At 38.2% G+C, this 14,200-nt stretch overlaps 2 protein-coding genes across 2 annotated transcripts; one reads left to right on the forward strand and one right to left on the reverse strand.

Moving 5' to 3' along the window:
• Positions 1-452: 452 nt before the first annotated feature.
• Exo84 (exocyst 84) lies at positions 453-1,301 on the forward strand. Its single transcript, XM_066395346.1, has 2 exons — positions 453-1,163; positions 1,215-1,301. Exons 1-2 carry the CDS (start codon positions 453-455, stop codon positions 1,299-1,301), a joined length of 798 nt encoding a protein of 265 aa, XP_066251443.1.
• Positions 1,302-1,610: 309 nt separating this feature from the next.
• On the reverse strand, positions 1,611-14,065 carry LOC136412319 (uncharacterized). Its single transcript, XM_066395347.1, has 6 exons — positions 13,737-14,065; positions 13,412-13,681; positions 9,015-10,893; positions 7,717-8,616; positions 7,258-7,346; positions 1,611-3,828 (listed from the first exon to the last, which is right to left on the reverse strand). The coding sequence occupies exons 1-6, from the start codon at positions 13,820-13,822 to the stop codon at positions 1,611-1,613; spliced, it is 5,442 nt and encodes a 1,813-aa protein (XP_066251444.1). The 5' UTR covers positions 13,823-14,065.
• Between the last annotated feature and the right edge of the window lie 135 nt (positions 14,066-14,200).

The following is a 14,200-nucleotide window of genomic DNA, read 5'->3' on the forward strand; positions in this document are numbered from 1 at the left end:
AGGGCACTTAATTTAGAAACAGATATGATTTGGCCAGACTGAAACTAAGACTTCTGGGGTTTCTGCCTATTATTTACAAATAAATTTCGGTTCTGCGCATTGAGGCTAAGGCTTACGTAATGCCAGACTTCACCAATGAACAGTCGAAAGATTGTCTGTAATGGTATTAGGTCTTTTCGGGAACGATGGTGTAGATCGGGTTAGTCCCGTTCGCCTAATTTCCAATCTACGGGAGATTGCCAGACAATCCAATTATTGATAATCAGCTGATAGGGATCAGTTCTATCTCGATCATTGTTTTCGAAAACGCCTATTGTCACACTGACAGTTCTCAGATCATGTCACATCAAGCAAACATAAACACAGCTGATTGAAAAGTAAACAAATATACTAATGATTTGGAAGTTTTCCTTTAACTATTTATTTAGAAATAACATACTTACCAAATGGACATGCCTAAAGAGCCCAATTTTCAACTATTAAGTGCCTCCGAATTCATTCCAGAAAAATATGTAAAAGACATCTCTCAAAACTATGTAGGCGGATCAGAACTTAAAAATATAAAGAAAAAAATTCAAGTGCTCGCTGATGATACCAGCAATAACTTAAAGAAAAACGTCTACCAAAACTATGTCCAATTCATTGAAACTGCTAAAGAGATTTCTCATCTCGAAAGCGAGATGTATCAATTGTCCCATCTGCTGTCTGAACAGAAGTCTCTATTAACAGCACTATCTTCCACATCAATTTTAGAGGATAGGGCCCAGTTTAATATCGAAAGGAATGAAAAATTGGATGAACAAGACATTGAAGAAGAAAACAAGCAGAAACTAGCAGCAATATTGGAGAAAGTTGAGGGCTGTAAAGAGGTAGTAGAAGCCCCAGGTAGAACGTTGATTTCTGAAGGGGACCTCTTAGAAATAGATGCGACTGAAAATACTGCCCTAAAATTTGTACATATGTATCTTTTCAATGATAGTTTAATGGTGACAAACCGTAATTCAAATGCAAGAGGATTAATGAGGTATGCCTTTGAGAGCCTGTATGAACTGAGCAGCTTGGCTGTGGTAAATGTTCGAGATTTAGGGAATATTAAACATGCCTTTAAATTACTCATTTTTCCTGATACCAGAGTTTTTCAGTGTTCTTCAAATGCAAGCAAGGTAAGTGAAATCTGTGGAGACCTAGTAAGTAATTTTTTTATGATTATCCAGAAAATATGCATTTTCCTTTCAATTGTTTACCTGAATACAGTATTTTACCTATTAAGGCTAGAAGTTCTTGAAAGAGCTGACATATAGGATCAGCAAAAAGGTTATAGTCTTTGTTATTTTATTTTTCAAATTTGCCTCACAACAATTGATGGAATAAGTTCATTTTGCAATCAATTTTAGTTGCGGAATGGACATATTCCTACATATTGTTGGACAAAAGTAAGTCTTGAAGTTCATGATAATTCTCAAAGAAAAAAAAGAAATATGATTGCAAATAATTCTCTCCAAAAGTGCCTTTAGATAAGTTTTCTCAACAATTTTATTTCTATTAAGTACGGAATTTATTTAGTTACATTATGTAAACAATCCATATGCATTATAAATTTTTTAGTAAATTTAAAACTTTGATCGTGGTTTATTTACCCTTACAGGATTGATATTTTTTGGTTTTAATAGCATCTCTTTCTGATTTAAAGATTCCCTCCATTCTGCCTCAAGCCTCATCCACAACCCCCCCAAAGCACCGTTATTTCGCGGTATGTTCTTAGTATTCCTTGGTCCCTCGTTCAGCATTTTTTTATTCAAAATTGCGGCCATGTCTTTCAGCATAGATTCCTCATAAGCCCGCTGAATATCTTGATTACTTCTTGCCGACAAATTGTGCTGCCACAATTTCCCATTCCCGCGTTTCTTACATTTCTTGATTAATGTCTTTTTAGGAGGAGGGTTACTTTCCGCGCTCCCTTCTTCGCTTTCTAAAGAATTTGAAGATACTGTTTCTTCTTCTGTGTTTTCCTCTGTAGTACTCTCATCGGATGATACTGATTCCACATCTCCAACTCCTGTGCGGCTAGCAAAGGATGTGAGGAGGCCCATTGTAGGTCTTGGTGGAACAATTTCAAACCCATCCCACCAAAAAATTTCCTTGCAGATAAATTTTTCTGAGCTTGGGTTTACGTCCCGGGCTACCAGTCTTGTAAGCCTTTCTGGAAAAAGCAATTCTGGGGGCTCTTCTTCTATCAGCTGCTTGTAACTTTCCAGCATGGTGGAGATGGCTGATTGCCTTACATCTTCGATGCTGACACAGTGCTGCCTGAATTGGCATGCAGAGTAGTTCTCCAAAAGCTGAAATCTATAAGCTCTTTCTCCGCAACATGGATACCGGCCTATTGGCAAGGGAGCCTTTTGAGCGTCAAGAGTGAAGAATTGCGGAGCATCTGGATGGTACTGACACCAACTGATTTGATTGACCGGGAAATATCTCTTACACACCGTACAATAAAGGAAGTGTGCGTCCCCCCAAAGTCTCCAGTACACTTTCCTCCATGTTTTAAGGGAGTCATGTAATTTCATGATGTAGTCATTGATGTTCCAATCCTGATCTCTAGTATGAAGACTCACAATGCACCCATTAGGCTGCAATCGCATGCAGGATGGAACGCAAGGTATCTTTGCAGCAACATGAGGGGTTATCAGCTGTTGGCACTTTTCACAACGGAAAATTCGGGCCAAAGAACACCAGTGCCCCCTCACACTCTCCGGTTCTGGCTCTCCTAATGACTGGATCAATTTAGCGAAGAGGCGCGACTGAATTTTATCCTTCCGGTCCTTAATATATTCAACCTCAGTATTTGTGTACATTGCAGCAAGCCTTGTTAACACTGAGTCATTCAAGCAGCTTAAGTTGGTAGAGGTTCTCAGTATTTCATTCATGTGCTCGTGGCAGTATAGCAGACAATCCTGAAGCAGCGGCTCCATTTGCAGGAACGCCGCTGATACTAAAATGGGGATTACACACTGAGAGTCCAACTGCGGCCAATCAGCTTCCAGAAGGGAGTCTTTTTTGACCCACTGCATAAGCCATTCGAAAATGTTAATGTCGCAGTGTACTGATATGTCCATATCTTCCAGTTTTTGCCCCAAAGTCACCTCAGCAAAATAGCCCATCTTCTCAATCAGAAGCCTTTCATCGCAAATAAAAGTTTTCTTCAAGTTCTTCACTTCATCGCAAACGTGTATTTCCACTTCAGACTCGGATTTCGTGATCATCCCCTTGTTTGTAGTACTGGCAGCATCTCCTGTAGATTTCCTACGAGCCAATCGGTCACTAGGCACAGGAAGAGCTGGCTGGTGCACGTTTTTCTCTGGAAGTTTCATATGAAGTGTGCTTTTCTTCAAGGTTTGGGTGTTCTGCACCAGGTATGGGAGAACCGAATCTAATAGCCCCTCAGAAAGCACCTCAAACAGCTTCCCCTTCAAAACATCTGAATCTGGATCTATTTCACATGAAGAAGCTTTTCTTTTTAAATCTGTCTTTTGTTCTTTTTCTTCTGAGGTGGATTTTTGAAGCAACATGTCCGATGTCTGTACGGCCAGACTATTACCTTTCGAAGCAAACTCAGCTTCCTTGGATTTGAGCCATTTAACAGCCTCGTACATGCCTCCTTCCATAAGAATACCCTCAACTGGCCCTTGCAACTGATAAGCAGTTTTAAGAAAGTTAAGGAATTCGCTTATAGTTATGTGGGCCTTATCCAGGTCCGGGTTGGCTTCTGTTTTAATGAAAGTTAGTTCGTTGTTGGTGTTGCTTTCTGGTTTTTTCACTTCCATGATTTTAATTGCGGAAATTGAAGATTAGATTTGAAGGAAATTATGAAGAAATAATGGCAGAATGGCTGGGGAGCGTATTAAGGGCAAAGGTTCAGTATTGATCAAACTTTCAATGGGATGAATGTTAGGAGGGTCCCTTTTACGAGGGTGAATCAATTATGAACCGGAATTTCTATCGTACCTCTAGTAGAGCATCGTGAAAGAACTTGGGCGTCTAGAAATCATATGTAGGAATATCACAAGATCACGTCCACTCTGCTTGGTTTCTGAAGACCGCGTTTTTAGTCAGCATCGCCATAAATGAGCACGAGGTGCACCCTCAGGTTGTACAACGCGTTATTCTCAAATTCCTTACATATTGTTAAGGACTCTGGGTTATTGGTTTTTGGTGTAGTTTGCTTAGTTAATTTATTCGTATTTCCGGTCCCTAAATTACGCCCATGCATATCGGTATTTACTTGGAGGATTCCATTTGGGGGCCAGACGAGCGTACCCATCAGGCCAAATCGAAGGGTTCTTTATGGCTGAGAAATACGCTATTTTTCAATAAGAGCTCTCTAAATCGAAACATTATCGCGATCTGCAAGTGACTTGCATAGGTATTCACCCGATGGTTGCGATTTATGCCATCGGGCACGGCCATAGCCCGTAAGGGCTCCTGGTAGTGGTGCGCCCCTGGTTGGAGCTCTTCAGGTTTAGTACTTAAGAGATGAACGATAGTTTTGCGCTTTTTGACCAGTGCTCGCTCTAAACGTGTGACCGTAAACATAGTTCGTAATCTGCTCAGCTAAGCAAACTCCTGCTTCATACTTAGACCAACATTTTTGGCATTATTAAAATAAGTGAAAATTAATACAGTCCATTTTCGTAAACCAAATTGTTATTTTCGTGGTTTCGTTTATCGAAGGAACCTTAGCACATATAAAGATGAACTAGCGAACTCTTCAAAGACTTAAAACGCGGTTAAGAGAGACCCGTCTGAAGAAAACCCAGGTGTACGAATGGCACAAGAAATCTCTGAAGAGACGAAAAACAGCTGAGAAGGAGCCCTGTACTCGCAGCTCTCGAACAAGTGTGACTGAGCACAACATCGCCACTGTTCTTCACTTTCTCGAGGGTGATTAACTGTCGCCCGTACGCTAGTGAGAACATAAGCTACGAAAGTACCCAATCCATCATTACAAATGAGCGGAAATTTCGACCAGATGGGTGCTTCGTCTTTTGACTGATTAATAAGAACAGCAGTCGACTTGACTTGAGAAAAATTGTTAGAATTTCTCTGGGTAACATAGTCCGGATTTATCCCCCTGTGATTATCGCAGGAGAGATTCAACAACGATGCAGTTGTTAAGGGCTTTGTGCGCAATTGGCCCGTTTCTTTTTACGATAACAATATCAAGAATCTTCCAATACGATGGTAAAAATCGACTATTAAATCCGGAGATTATCTAGAAAAATAATATGTATCTTTCATTTCAACACAAGTTTCCTTTGAATTTTTCTTGGTTTCAACTCAGGACTTTTTTTTCTAAACTGGAGTTGTGCGGAGATAAGCATCAGCTCAGTTTTAACTCTATTTTCTGAGCGTTCCTATTTTAAGTGAATAATAATCTTTCTTTTCTGTTTTAGAAAGAGTGGTTGGACAAAATCGATCAAGCCAAAAAGATGAGATTGGCAGCCGAACAACAGCAAAAAAGAGAATCCTCGATTGAAAAATCTTCCCCTGCCCGATCAATTTCAGTAGACCTTACAAACGTTCAACTTGAAGAAGCAAACGAAACATCTTTAGTGCAACACCCTGAGTGGTTCCATGACATAAGCGACGAGCTCGATGTTTGCATTGCTCAAAGGCAGTTTGAGGACGCCGTAAACTACCTAAATAAGGCCCAAAATTACATTAAAAAAATCAGTACAACTTCTTCGACAGACCACGTGTCTATAGATGTGCAAAAGAAAATCGATGAGAGACAAAAACAACTAATAGATTTGCTAATAAAGGAACTGGAAGTGAATCCGGAAAAATCCCTGCAAGGCGGCTTGAGAGCTACAAGAAGTGCTGTGCGTTTGCTTAACCAATTGGACAGATCCACCCAATCATGCGACCTGTTTCTAAAGCTATGCAGCAGCATGATCAAAACTCAGTGTAAAAGAGTGAAACGAGAAGGTTCCACCTCGACCTATGTGAGACATTTATCCAGCGTAGTTTTCACCAACATGTGCCACATGTCTGATGAATTTCTAAGAGCTTTCCCAGATTCTACAGTATGCGCTTCCGCCTACGTAGTATGGGCAAATGGAGAACTTTCGCTTTTTACCACACATTTCGCAAAGCAAGTTTTCATGCCGCAGACCAGTTTGTCAACCGTCACAGAATGCGTTATTTTGGTGAGGACGCAGTGCGAAAGACTTTGCTCTTTTGGCATCGACTTTAGGTACCAGTTGGATGGAGCTTTGAGGTCCAATTTGAGTAAAGCGTTGAATGATGCCAAGGATAAACTTATAGACGCGATTAAAGTTAGGGCTGCAGAGGATAAGTGGATTCCCATTAATTTGAACACCAAGAGCGGTTTGGCCAGGTATGTTGTTTTAAGTTTTAATAAATTTAAATCAGTAGAAAATTACTCAAACTAGTCGTTTAGAGGCAAAAGTCTGAAAATTAATACACCAAAAAACATCGCAAAACAATTATTAGTAGGTATACCAAGGCTCAAATCTCAACAAATTTTGTAGCTTCTGGAATATAATTAATGGAAATAGTATGAATACTTAAAATACTCTGTGTTCAACAGCACACTCTTTTCAGATGTCTCCAGGAACACGCAAATCTGGGACTAAAGCTGGATCAATACGTCACGGGCGATGTATGGCTGCAACTCACCTCGAGTACCATGGCATTCACTAAAGCCTTTCTAACCCTTCTCGACGACTGTCTCAAACTCAAAACAACCGAACTTTTGCATAACATAAACGAAATTCTTTTTAAAGTCTTCGAGGCGCAACTGAAGTACAACGAGCAGGTTTTGAGAAACGAATTACAGCCCGAACAGCGACAGTTTATCCTCAAAAACGTAGAGTTTTTGCTTGGGGTACTTCTAGAGCTGACGCAGAAGGATTATAAGAAGAGCGTGGGATTCGAGTGCGGGCAGTTGAATAAGCTGGCCAACGATTATTCTAGTTTATTTAAAGCAACTGCTAGAAGTACTAAAACAAAATATTCTTCCGAATTTTTGTAATAAATAATTAAGGCTAAAACATATTAATTTATTCTGAGTGGTAAGTATTTACTTCCTTATAGGAGCAAAAATATATATTATTTCTAAACAATTTCCCTTTTCGTATCACAGTAAACCTGCTAGAAAAACTATATATAAATTAAATCTAATAAATAAAACATGGCAGTAACCAAAAATAATAGCTAAAAATTATGAAGTACCTCTCTTCCAAATGCGGCGGACATTGGCTGATACATCCGCAATCAATCAAGTACCAAGTATAGTAGTATTTTTGAATCAGTCTTGTAAGCTGGAAAAAATGGTAACAACTCTTGTCAAATTATAGTCAAGAGATGAAAATAACTGAACGGTACACGGGAAAAAGAAGCCCAGTCAACGTTTTGCAGGAAATGCGTTATTTACATCTTAACAGAGCTTATATCGTTGGCAATGGATAATGGTCGTGGACAAAATATAGTGTTATATACAAGTTGTTGTTTTTCCTGTATACCCTTCAACTACTAACCTATAATAACGCAATTTATAAAAGACTAAAGAATAATATTACTATGAATATTATAATATTTAGTTTCATAACCTCTTTCTATCTAGTTTTTTCCATTACCAATAACAATTACCTTTAAAGAATATTCCTTGAGCAACTGCGATACCCCTTCTCAAAACACCTTCTTGAGCAATTTCCTAAAGCCTTTCCTTTCCTTTTTGGGCGAAGGTTGATGCCCATTCCCAACGTTTCCATTGATAGATGACGCAGTGGGACTGGACTGTCGCTTCTTCTCGTTCTCTCCACCATTTTTCACAGCACTACCGTTTCTCAAAGACAATCTCCCTTGCCTAACGTTGACCGCTGTTTTAACGTAATCAGGAGCGTCAAATGGCATCACCTCCGGCACCGGCGGTAAAAATTCCAATATGTAACTATCGGCTTCTTCCAGAGGAAATGGAATGTTTTCTATTACTCTGCCCCGGCCTTCCACCCAATCCGTACCACCTTGTTTTCCCCAAATTTTACTTGAAGTGCAGGCAGGTGCGAAGACCTCCTCGTTGTTCTCATATCTGTAGGTGTCTAAAGGATTCGAGGATTTCTTCTTTCTCTTTTTGGCGAATTTTTCCTGGTCTCCCGCAGCAGCCGATGCCACAATTTTTAAGGCTTGATCGCTAGGGCGTCGTTTTTTTTTCTTAGCCGTAGTTCTGGTCACAACATCAACCGAATTGCGCCGCTGTATCTCAACAGGTTTAACAGGAGATTTATCTGTAGATTTTGGCGTTGATATTCTGTTATAACAGTAAACGAGAAATGTAGCTGCAAGGACAAAAAATAGCCAGTAAGAAATCATTTCCCAGCTCTCTTTTTCTGCAGAGAAATATTCCATCGCTTTGGTGAGTGTATCTAGTTTGTCTTCTAAAGCTCGGAAACGCTCGTCTTCGAAAGCGTTCACTTCATCTAGGGTTTTCTCGGTTTTTTCTAGGACCCGCTGCATTTCCTCCACCTGTTTTTTGTATCTTTTGCTGAGCTCTTCGAGGTATTGCCCCGAGAGTGACACGTTTCTTTCAAGGGCCTGAAATAGAAATAAATCAATACTTAACGGAATAGAAGGTACAGTTAACTATAAGGCTGAAATATTGAAAACGTTAGCATTTTCAAAATTCTTAAACATATAAGAGGTCGATTAAATTAGGAAAATCTCTTGTAAGAGGTGAGTTTGAAGGTTGAAAGTTAATTTCGATAAGTATCTAGGCCCTGATTGGCCTGTGACACGTAAGAGTGAGAATAAAATTTTTGGCGACATTGATTGGTCAAAAAATATCATTGGGCATTTTTATTGGACACAAAATTTACTTTCACATGTTCCGATTGATTCAGAATTATGAACATTAAAGGGAATAAACTGCAAAACAAAACTTTGTACAATACAATAGTCCCAGAAATACTTACAATTAAATAATATTGTCTTACCTTTATTCTATTGGAAAGCCTCAAAAACACCGACTCCTTCTGCCCTTGAATGCTGTCCGCACCTGCCATATTACTCACTGACGGACTGCCTTCGGTATTTAACTCCCCTCCAACTTTATCTCCACTCTCTGAGTCTGTGATGCCATCCACCTGAATATCCCCGTTACTAGGAATTTCAGTACTACCATCAACATCAACTATATCTCCTTGCCCTTGAATACTTTCCGAAACTTCTGGTTTTTCTTCTAATTGCTTGGTGACTACTGGTGTAGTGGTTACGTCCGAATTAACCGGCAACTCAGTCACTATTGATCTTGAAGGTTTAATTTGTGAAGTGTAGGTGGTGTCAGTGGAACAGCCAGACTTGGTGTTAATATCAGGACGCTCTATATTGAGCGGCTCAGTGGGAAGGTGTTCAGAAAGCTTTTCTAATATTTCCTCACCTTCCAATACTGGTAAGATATTCTGCTCGTCTTTGGCAATGTTCACCAAACCATCCCCATGCATATTTTCTGTAATGTTTGCGAACTGGTAACTAACGTTGTATAAGACTTTATTGTGGCCTATTGCGAGGATGTTACACATGGCTCCTAGATAGCTTGGAGGAAAGAAGGATTCGACGCATAAGGAACTTGAGTGTAGACTATTAAGAGCCAATTTGTCTCTCAAATCTATTCCAAAATTGCTGCAAATCATGGATCTCTCTAAGGAATTTCGGATAAAGGGAATGCTGACTAGATTCTTTATCTGCCTCTGATTACAGCTTAGAAGTTCGAATATCTTTCCAAATAAGATGTCTGAACAATTCGTGCAAATCACATAATGACTAGGAGAGCTGCACGACTTGGTAACAAATGAGGGGGATTTGGCATCATTACTTGTCTGACTAGAATCATTGCTTTTGGCTACTTTATTTCCTAAGACCTGAGCGGCCTTTTTCACGATCGATATCACTGCGTCTGTGGCTGAGGTTAGGAGATTATTGCTGGGAGTATTTTCATTTAGATCTAAGGGCTCATCATCGTCATCATCATCTATGGGCTGACCATGCGTAAGATCATCCTTCTGCAATACTTCAAACACTGAGGTTCCATAGGCCCGAAACAAGCTTAAAGGGCAGTAATGTTCCGCGCCATAATGGGACTTAATTTCGACTTTAACGTACTTCCCGAATGTCTCGGTGTTGATGTAAAAATTTTGTACATCACGCTCGTCTTTGGCCGTAAATTGACCGACAACTGACCAATCTCTAGTAGGAAATCTGTCTCCCACCGACACTGTGAAATCTTTGGGAGATGAAGAAAACAATTCGTAGTTGGCAAGTTCCACCTTCTTAAGCTGAATTGCTTCGCAAAGCTCCACAATAAACCATATGCGGCTGCTGCAAGGGTTAAGTACATATTCATCTCGCGAACCCACTAAAAGTGCAGAAGAGTGTTCCGCTTCTGGATTGGCCAAAATAACTTTGGCTCCGCAATCTACAGAGGCATAATTCTTCCAACGCAGTTTTGCATTCAAAATCTGTTTAGTGATGTTATTCGTAGTATTTACAGTAGACAGACTGTCCTGCTCCTGCTTCTCAGCCTCCTCCAACCGCTTCTGCGCCCACTCTGAGAAAGAGGGTATGTCCTCGGCATTCTTGTTTGTCGTATTTTTTGGTATTTTTTTGTCTTCAGTCTCAAGAGCTGCGTTAATTTCAGATCTGCTCTCGTCTTCCACGTCTAATACTTGGTTAGTAATGTTAGTTTCGGTCGCTTCTATCGCTTCGGTTATGGTTTCTTCAGTCGTTAATGGTGATGGTAACTTGGCTCGTTTCTGGAGTTCTTCGGTGGCCGCGTCGATCCGTGAGATCACGATTGGAGTGTCATTGTTGATAATTCTAGAAAAAAAATCGTCTTTTTTTGTAATTTTCTTCGATTTTGAGAACAGCGAATTTGCAGCGGTTATTTGACCTAATGTAAAAAAATCCGTTGTCGATTTCTCAAGGCTCTTGTTGGAAGGCAATTCAGTGGTGTGCATATGCCATTAGGCCGTAAACATATTATTATTATTATGACGGACAAAAGTTACCAAATTCTAGGACTAAGAAGTGTTGCTAAATACCAATCGTTTTTTAGAAAATTGAAAAAAGCGATGAGTTTTCCCTTATTTAGCCACTTTTGTCTAATTTCACTACCTTAACTGTATACCAGTATTAATAAAGAATAATGAGCTATGCCATTGTGCCACTCTGTAAAATTTCGTGATGCGTTCTTATATAGGCTTTGACCACTCCATGAGTATTTCCTGTCTGAATTCGAATCTGTTTAAATTATGAATTAATAGCCTGCAGGTACGACAACCGTCGTCTTATCCAATTCAAGGCCTTTGTAATATATAAATAAACGATAGCAAGTAATTTATGGCAACGTTCTCCAAAAAAAATTATGGTAAAAGTAGTAGATGCGGGTGATTGCTATAATTTTATCGGAGTACTGGATCATAAATCATTAATTATATAAGATAACCATAAATAAAAATATACAATTAAAAGGGATAACCGTATTTAAACCTTGCAAAATTGAATGTTACCGTTTACGAATGTGAAAGATTTGCTTTGTTAATTATCAAATAACGTTTTATATCAATTTGAACGCCAGGCAAATCTCTATACAAATATTGATGAATGACAAAAACACAAAAGATGAATATCTCTTAAAACTCTGTAAGCATTTCAATGACGTTTTATGTAGTGTGCAACTGTGAAAAACATTCCTGCAGACAAATATCTACTACGACCCAACGTAACGTATTTACTATACACATTGATAAACAGCGAAAAATAGCCTGTGTGCACATTATTCTCCGCTAATAACACCAGATGCTTAACAAACAATTTCACTATTACAGCGACAGTCTAAGATGAGAAGGAGTGAAATGGCTCAAGTTGGAACTTTCTCATGATTTCGCTTAAGGTCCGAATAAGAAAAAATAAATAATTAAACTAATTTCTCTGATTTATAAAAATGAATTTTTACCTTTAAATTTTTGGCGCAATAAATAGTAACTTCAGCTCGGTCTAAACAGCAAGGCAGGTTATTATAATTAAACAATAATGCAAACTTGATTGTAGCAATCACTCTTGATAATAGAGTTAAATAGAAATCTCGCAATCTTGGCGCCAAAAAACAACATGATGTAATTGAAAATATGTGCCCAAACAGTCAATACTAACGATAAAGGATCATCTGTATCAATAAAATTTTAATTGAATGGATATATCGACAAACAAATCATTGACGTTCTTAGGTAAACACTTAAAGTCTTCTAGAAACTTCAGTCAAAGATTAACTAAAATATTTTCACAACCTTTAATAATTTAAAGAGCGTTACTTACAAACCACAACAAATTAAGGAAATTCTTTTCAGTAATGCAAGTCAATGCACTGGGTTTAAAATAATAGAAATAATTGCGTTAAGTTGCATAAGTAATCGAAAAAACGTTATGCAACTGCATTGCTAACACTTTTAAATACATTGGATTAAAAATCCTTGAAGTGTCATTAGAAGCGCCAAAAGGATTAGAGTATACAATTATTTCAGGCAGTATTAATAATTAATACTCAGTCAAATATTATTTCGACGCTTTTTGTCTACTACCCAGCCGAAAGTGTTTGTTTGAAATACGTTACAGGATAAAAATAACAAAAATTAAAAGTTTAAACATCTACTATTCTGTTTCCTATCACGTATCGTTGCGAAGGTAATTAACCCAATGGCATCAAAGTTTATTTACACGCTTCATCCTAAAATGAATTATCGTTAAAAAATATGTGAAAAATGGGTCAGGTGCAAAGCTACGAGTATTACATGTCAATTAAAAATATGATTTAGACCAGAAATATTGGGTTATATCATTTGGTTCGAAGCGTTATTGTTGCGGTTTCTTGATCAGATAAATTTCTGATTGCATAGAAACATCGTTCAAGTTAATGGTTTTTTGGTTATTATGTGCATGCTATATTTTTTGGATACAAAATTTGATCCAAATCAATTAGCCTGAACTGACCAAATTTAAACCCTTTTATGAATTTGAAAAATAGATATAAAGACCAGTGAGCCAAGAATGCAGTGCATTAGTGGGAAAACAATTAAGTTATTTAGGAATGCCATAACCAATTTTTTCAGAGATTTCTGCTTGAACTTCTGTATGATGAACTGAGACATGAGAAATTATTCTATCCTTATTAGGTTTACCAATATTACCAATGAGTACCTGTTAAATTTGAACTTTTGTTATAAATTTGTAAAGGGGATACTTGCGTCTCATTAAGTTACATAAAATAACGTACTTTTATTAATCAATACTACCAAAACAACCAGCTCTGAATAACATTTAAATCAATATTTCCACTTACTCATTTGTCACGTCCACATGACTGGAATCAACGCTGGTGAAAACTGGCTTTGGAACCGCATCCAGTTTATCTGTAGGTGTAGAATCAATAACTTTATCCAACGTATCTTCCTGGTTAAAGACTAGGTGACCTTCACTGGCACTAATAATGTCTGCTTCAGCAGTGGAAAGATCAGAATTAGAATCATTTTGGACCAGAGTTGTTGGTTGAACATTCAAGGTCGAGTCATCTTCACTGGAGTCTGAATGGACTTCACTGAATTGGAAGGTGCTGAGAAACTTTTCGTGAAAAAAAGGCAAAATAGTTGTGTTCATAAAGCTCTTACCTCAAATACAGGAAAGTAATGTTGAAATATCCGATCAGGAACACTGTAAATCCTGCAACTTTCATGTTAAATTGCATACCTGACATTCAAAATAAGCGGTGGACTGAAAAGCACACATTTTATTAATTAACAGGGGTAAATTGAGACTGTTTGTTTAGTAAGTTGAAGTCATTTTGTGAAGCGCAATTTGAATATGCATTAAATTACTACGTTTCTCCCAGAATCGGATTGATTAATACTGGATCCTGGATCTCAGAAAATGAAAATAGTCCAATCAAATCAAAAATAATTTATTAACTGACGACTGACCTCAGAATTCCATTTTTAAGTGTCAGTTTACAATGACACATTTAACGTTTGAATGACCAATGGCAGAAGTCACTTGGTCATTATACATCATTGTTTTTAACTACAACGCAAGAATGATATTAATGTCTCACATAATACTAAACTTATAACTTCTT

Source organism: Euwallacea similis, chromosome 11, assembly GCF_039881205.1.
Source record: "Euwallacea similis isolate ESF13 chromosome 11, ESF131.1, whole genome shotgun sequence".
NCBI lineage: Eukaryota > Metazoa > Arthropoda > Insecta > Coleoptera > Curculionidae > Euwallacea > Euwallacea similis.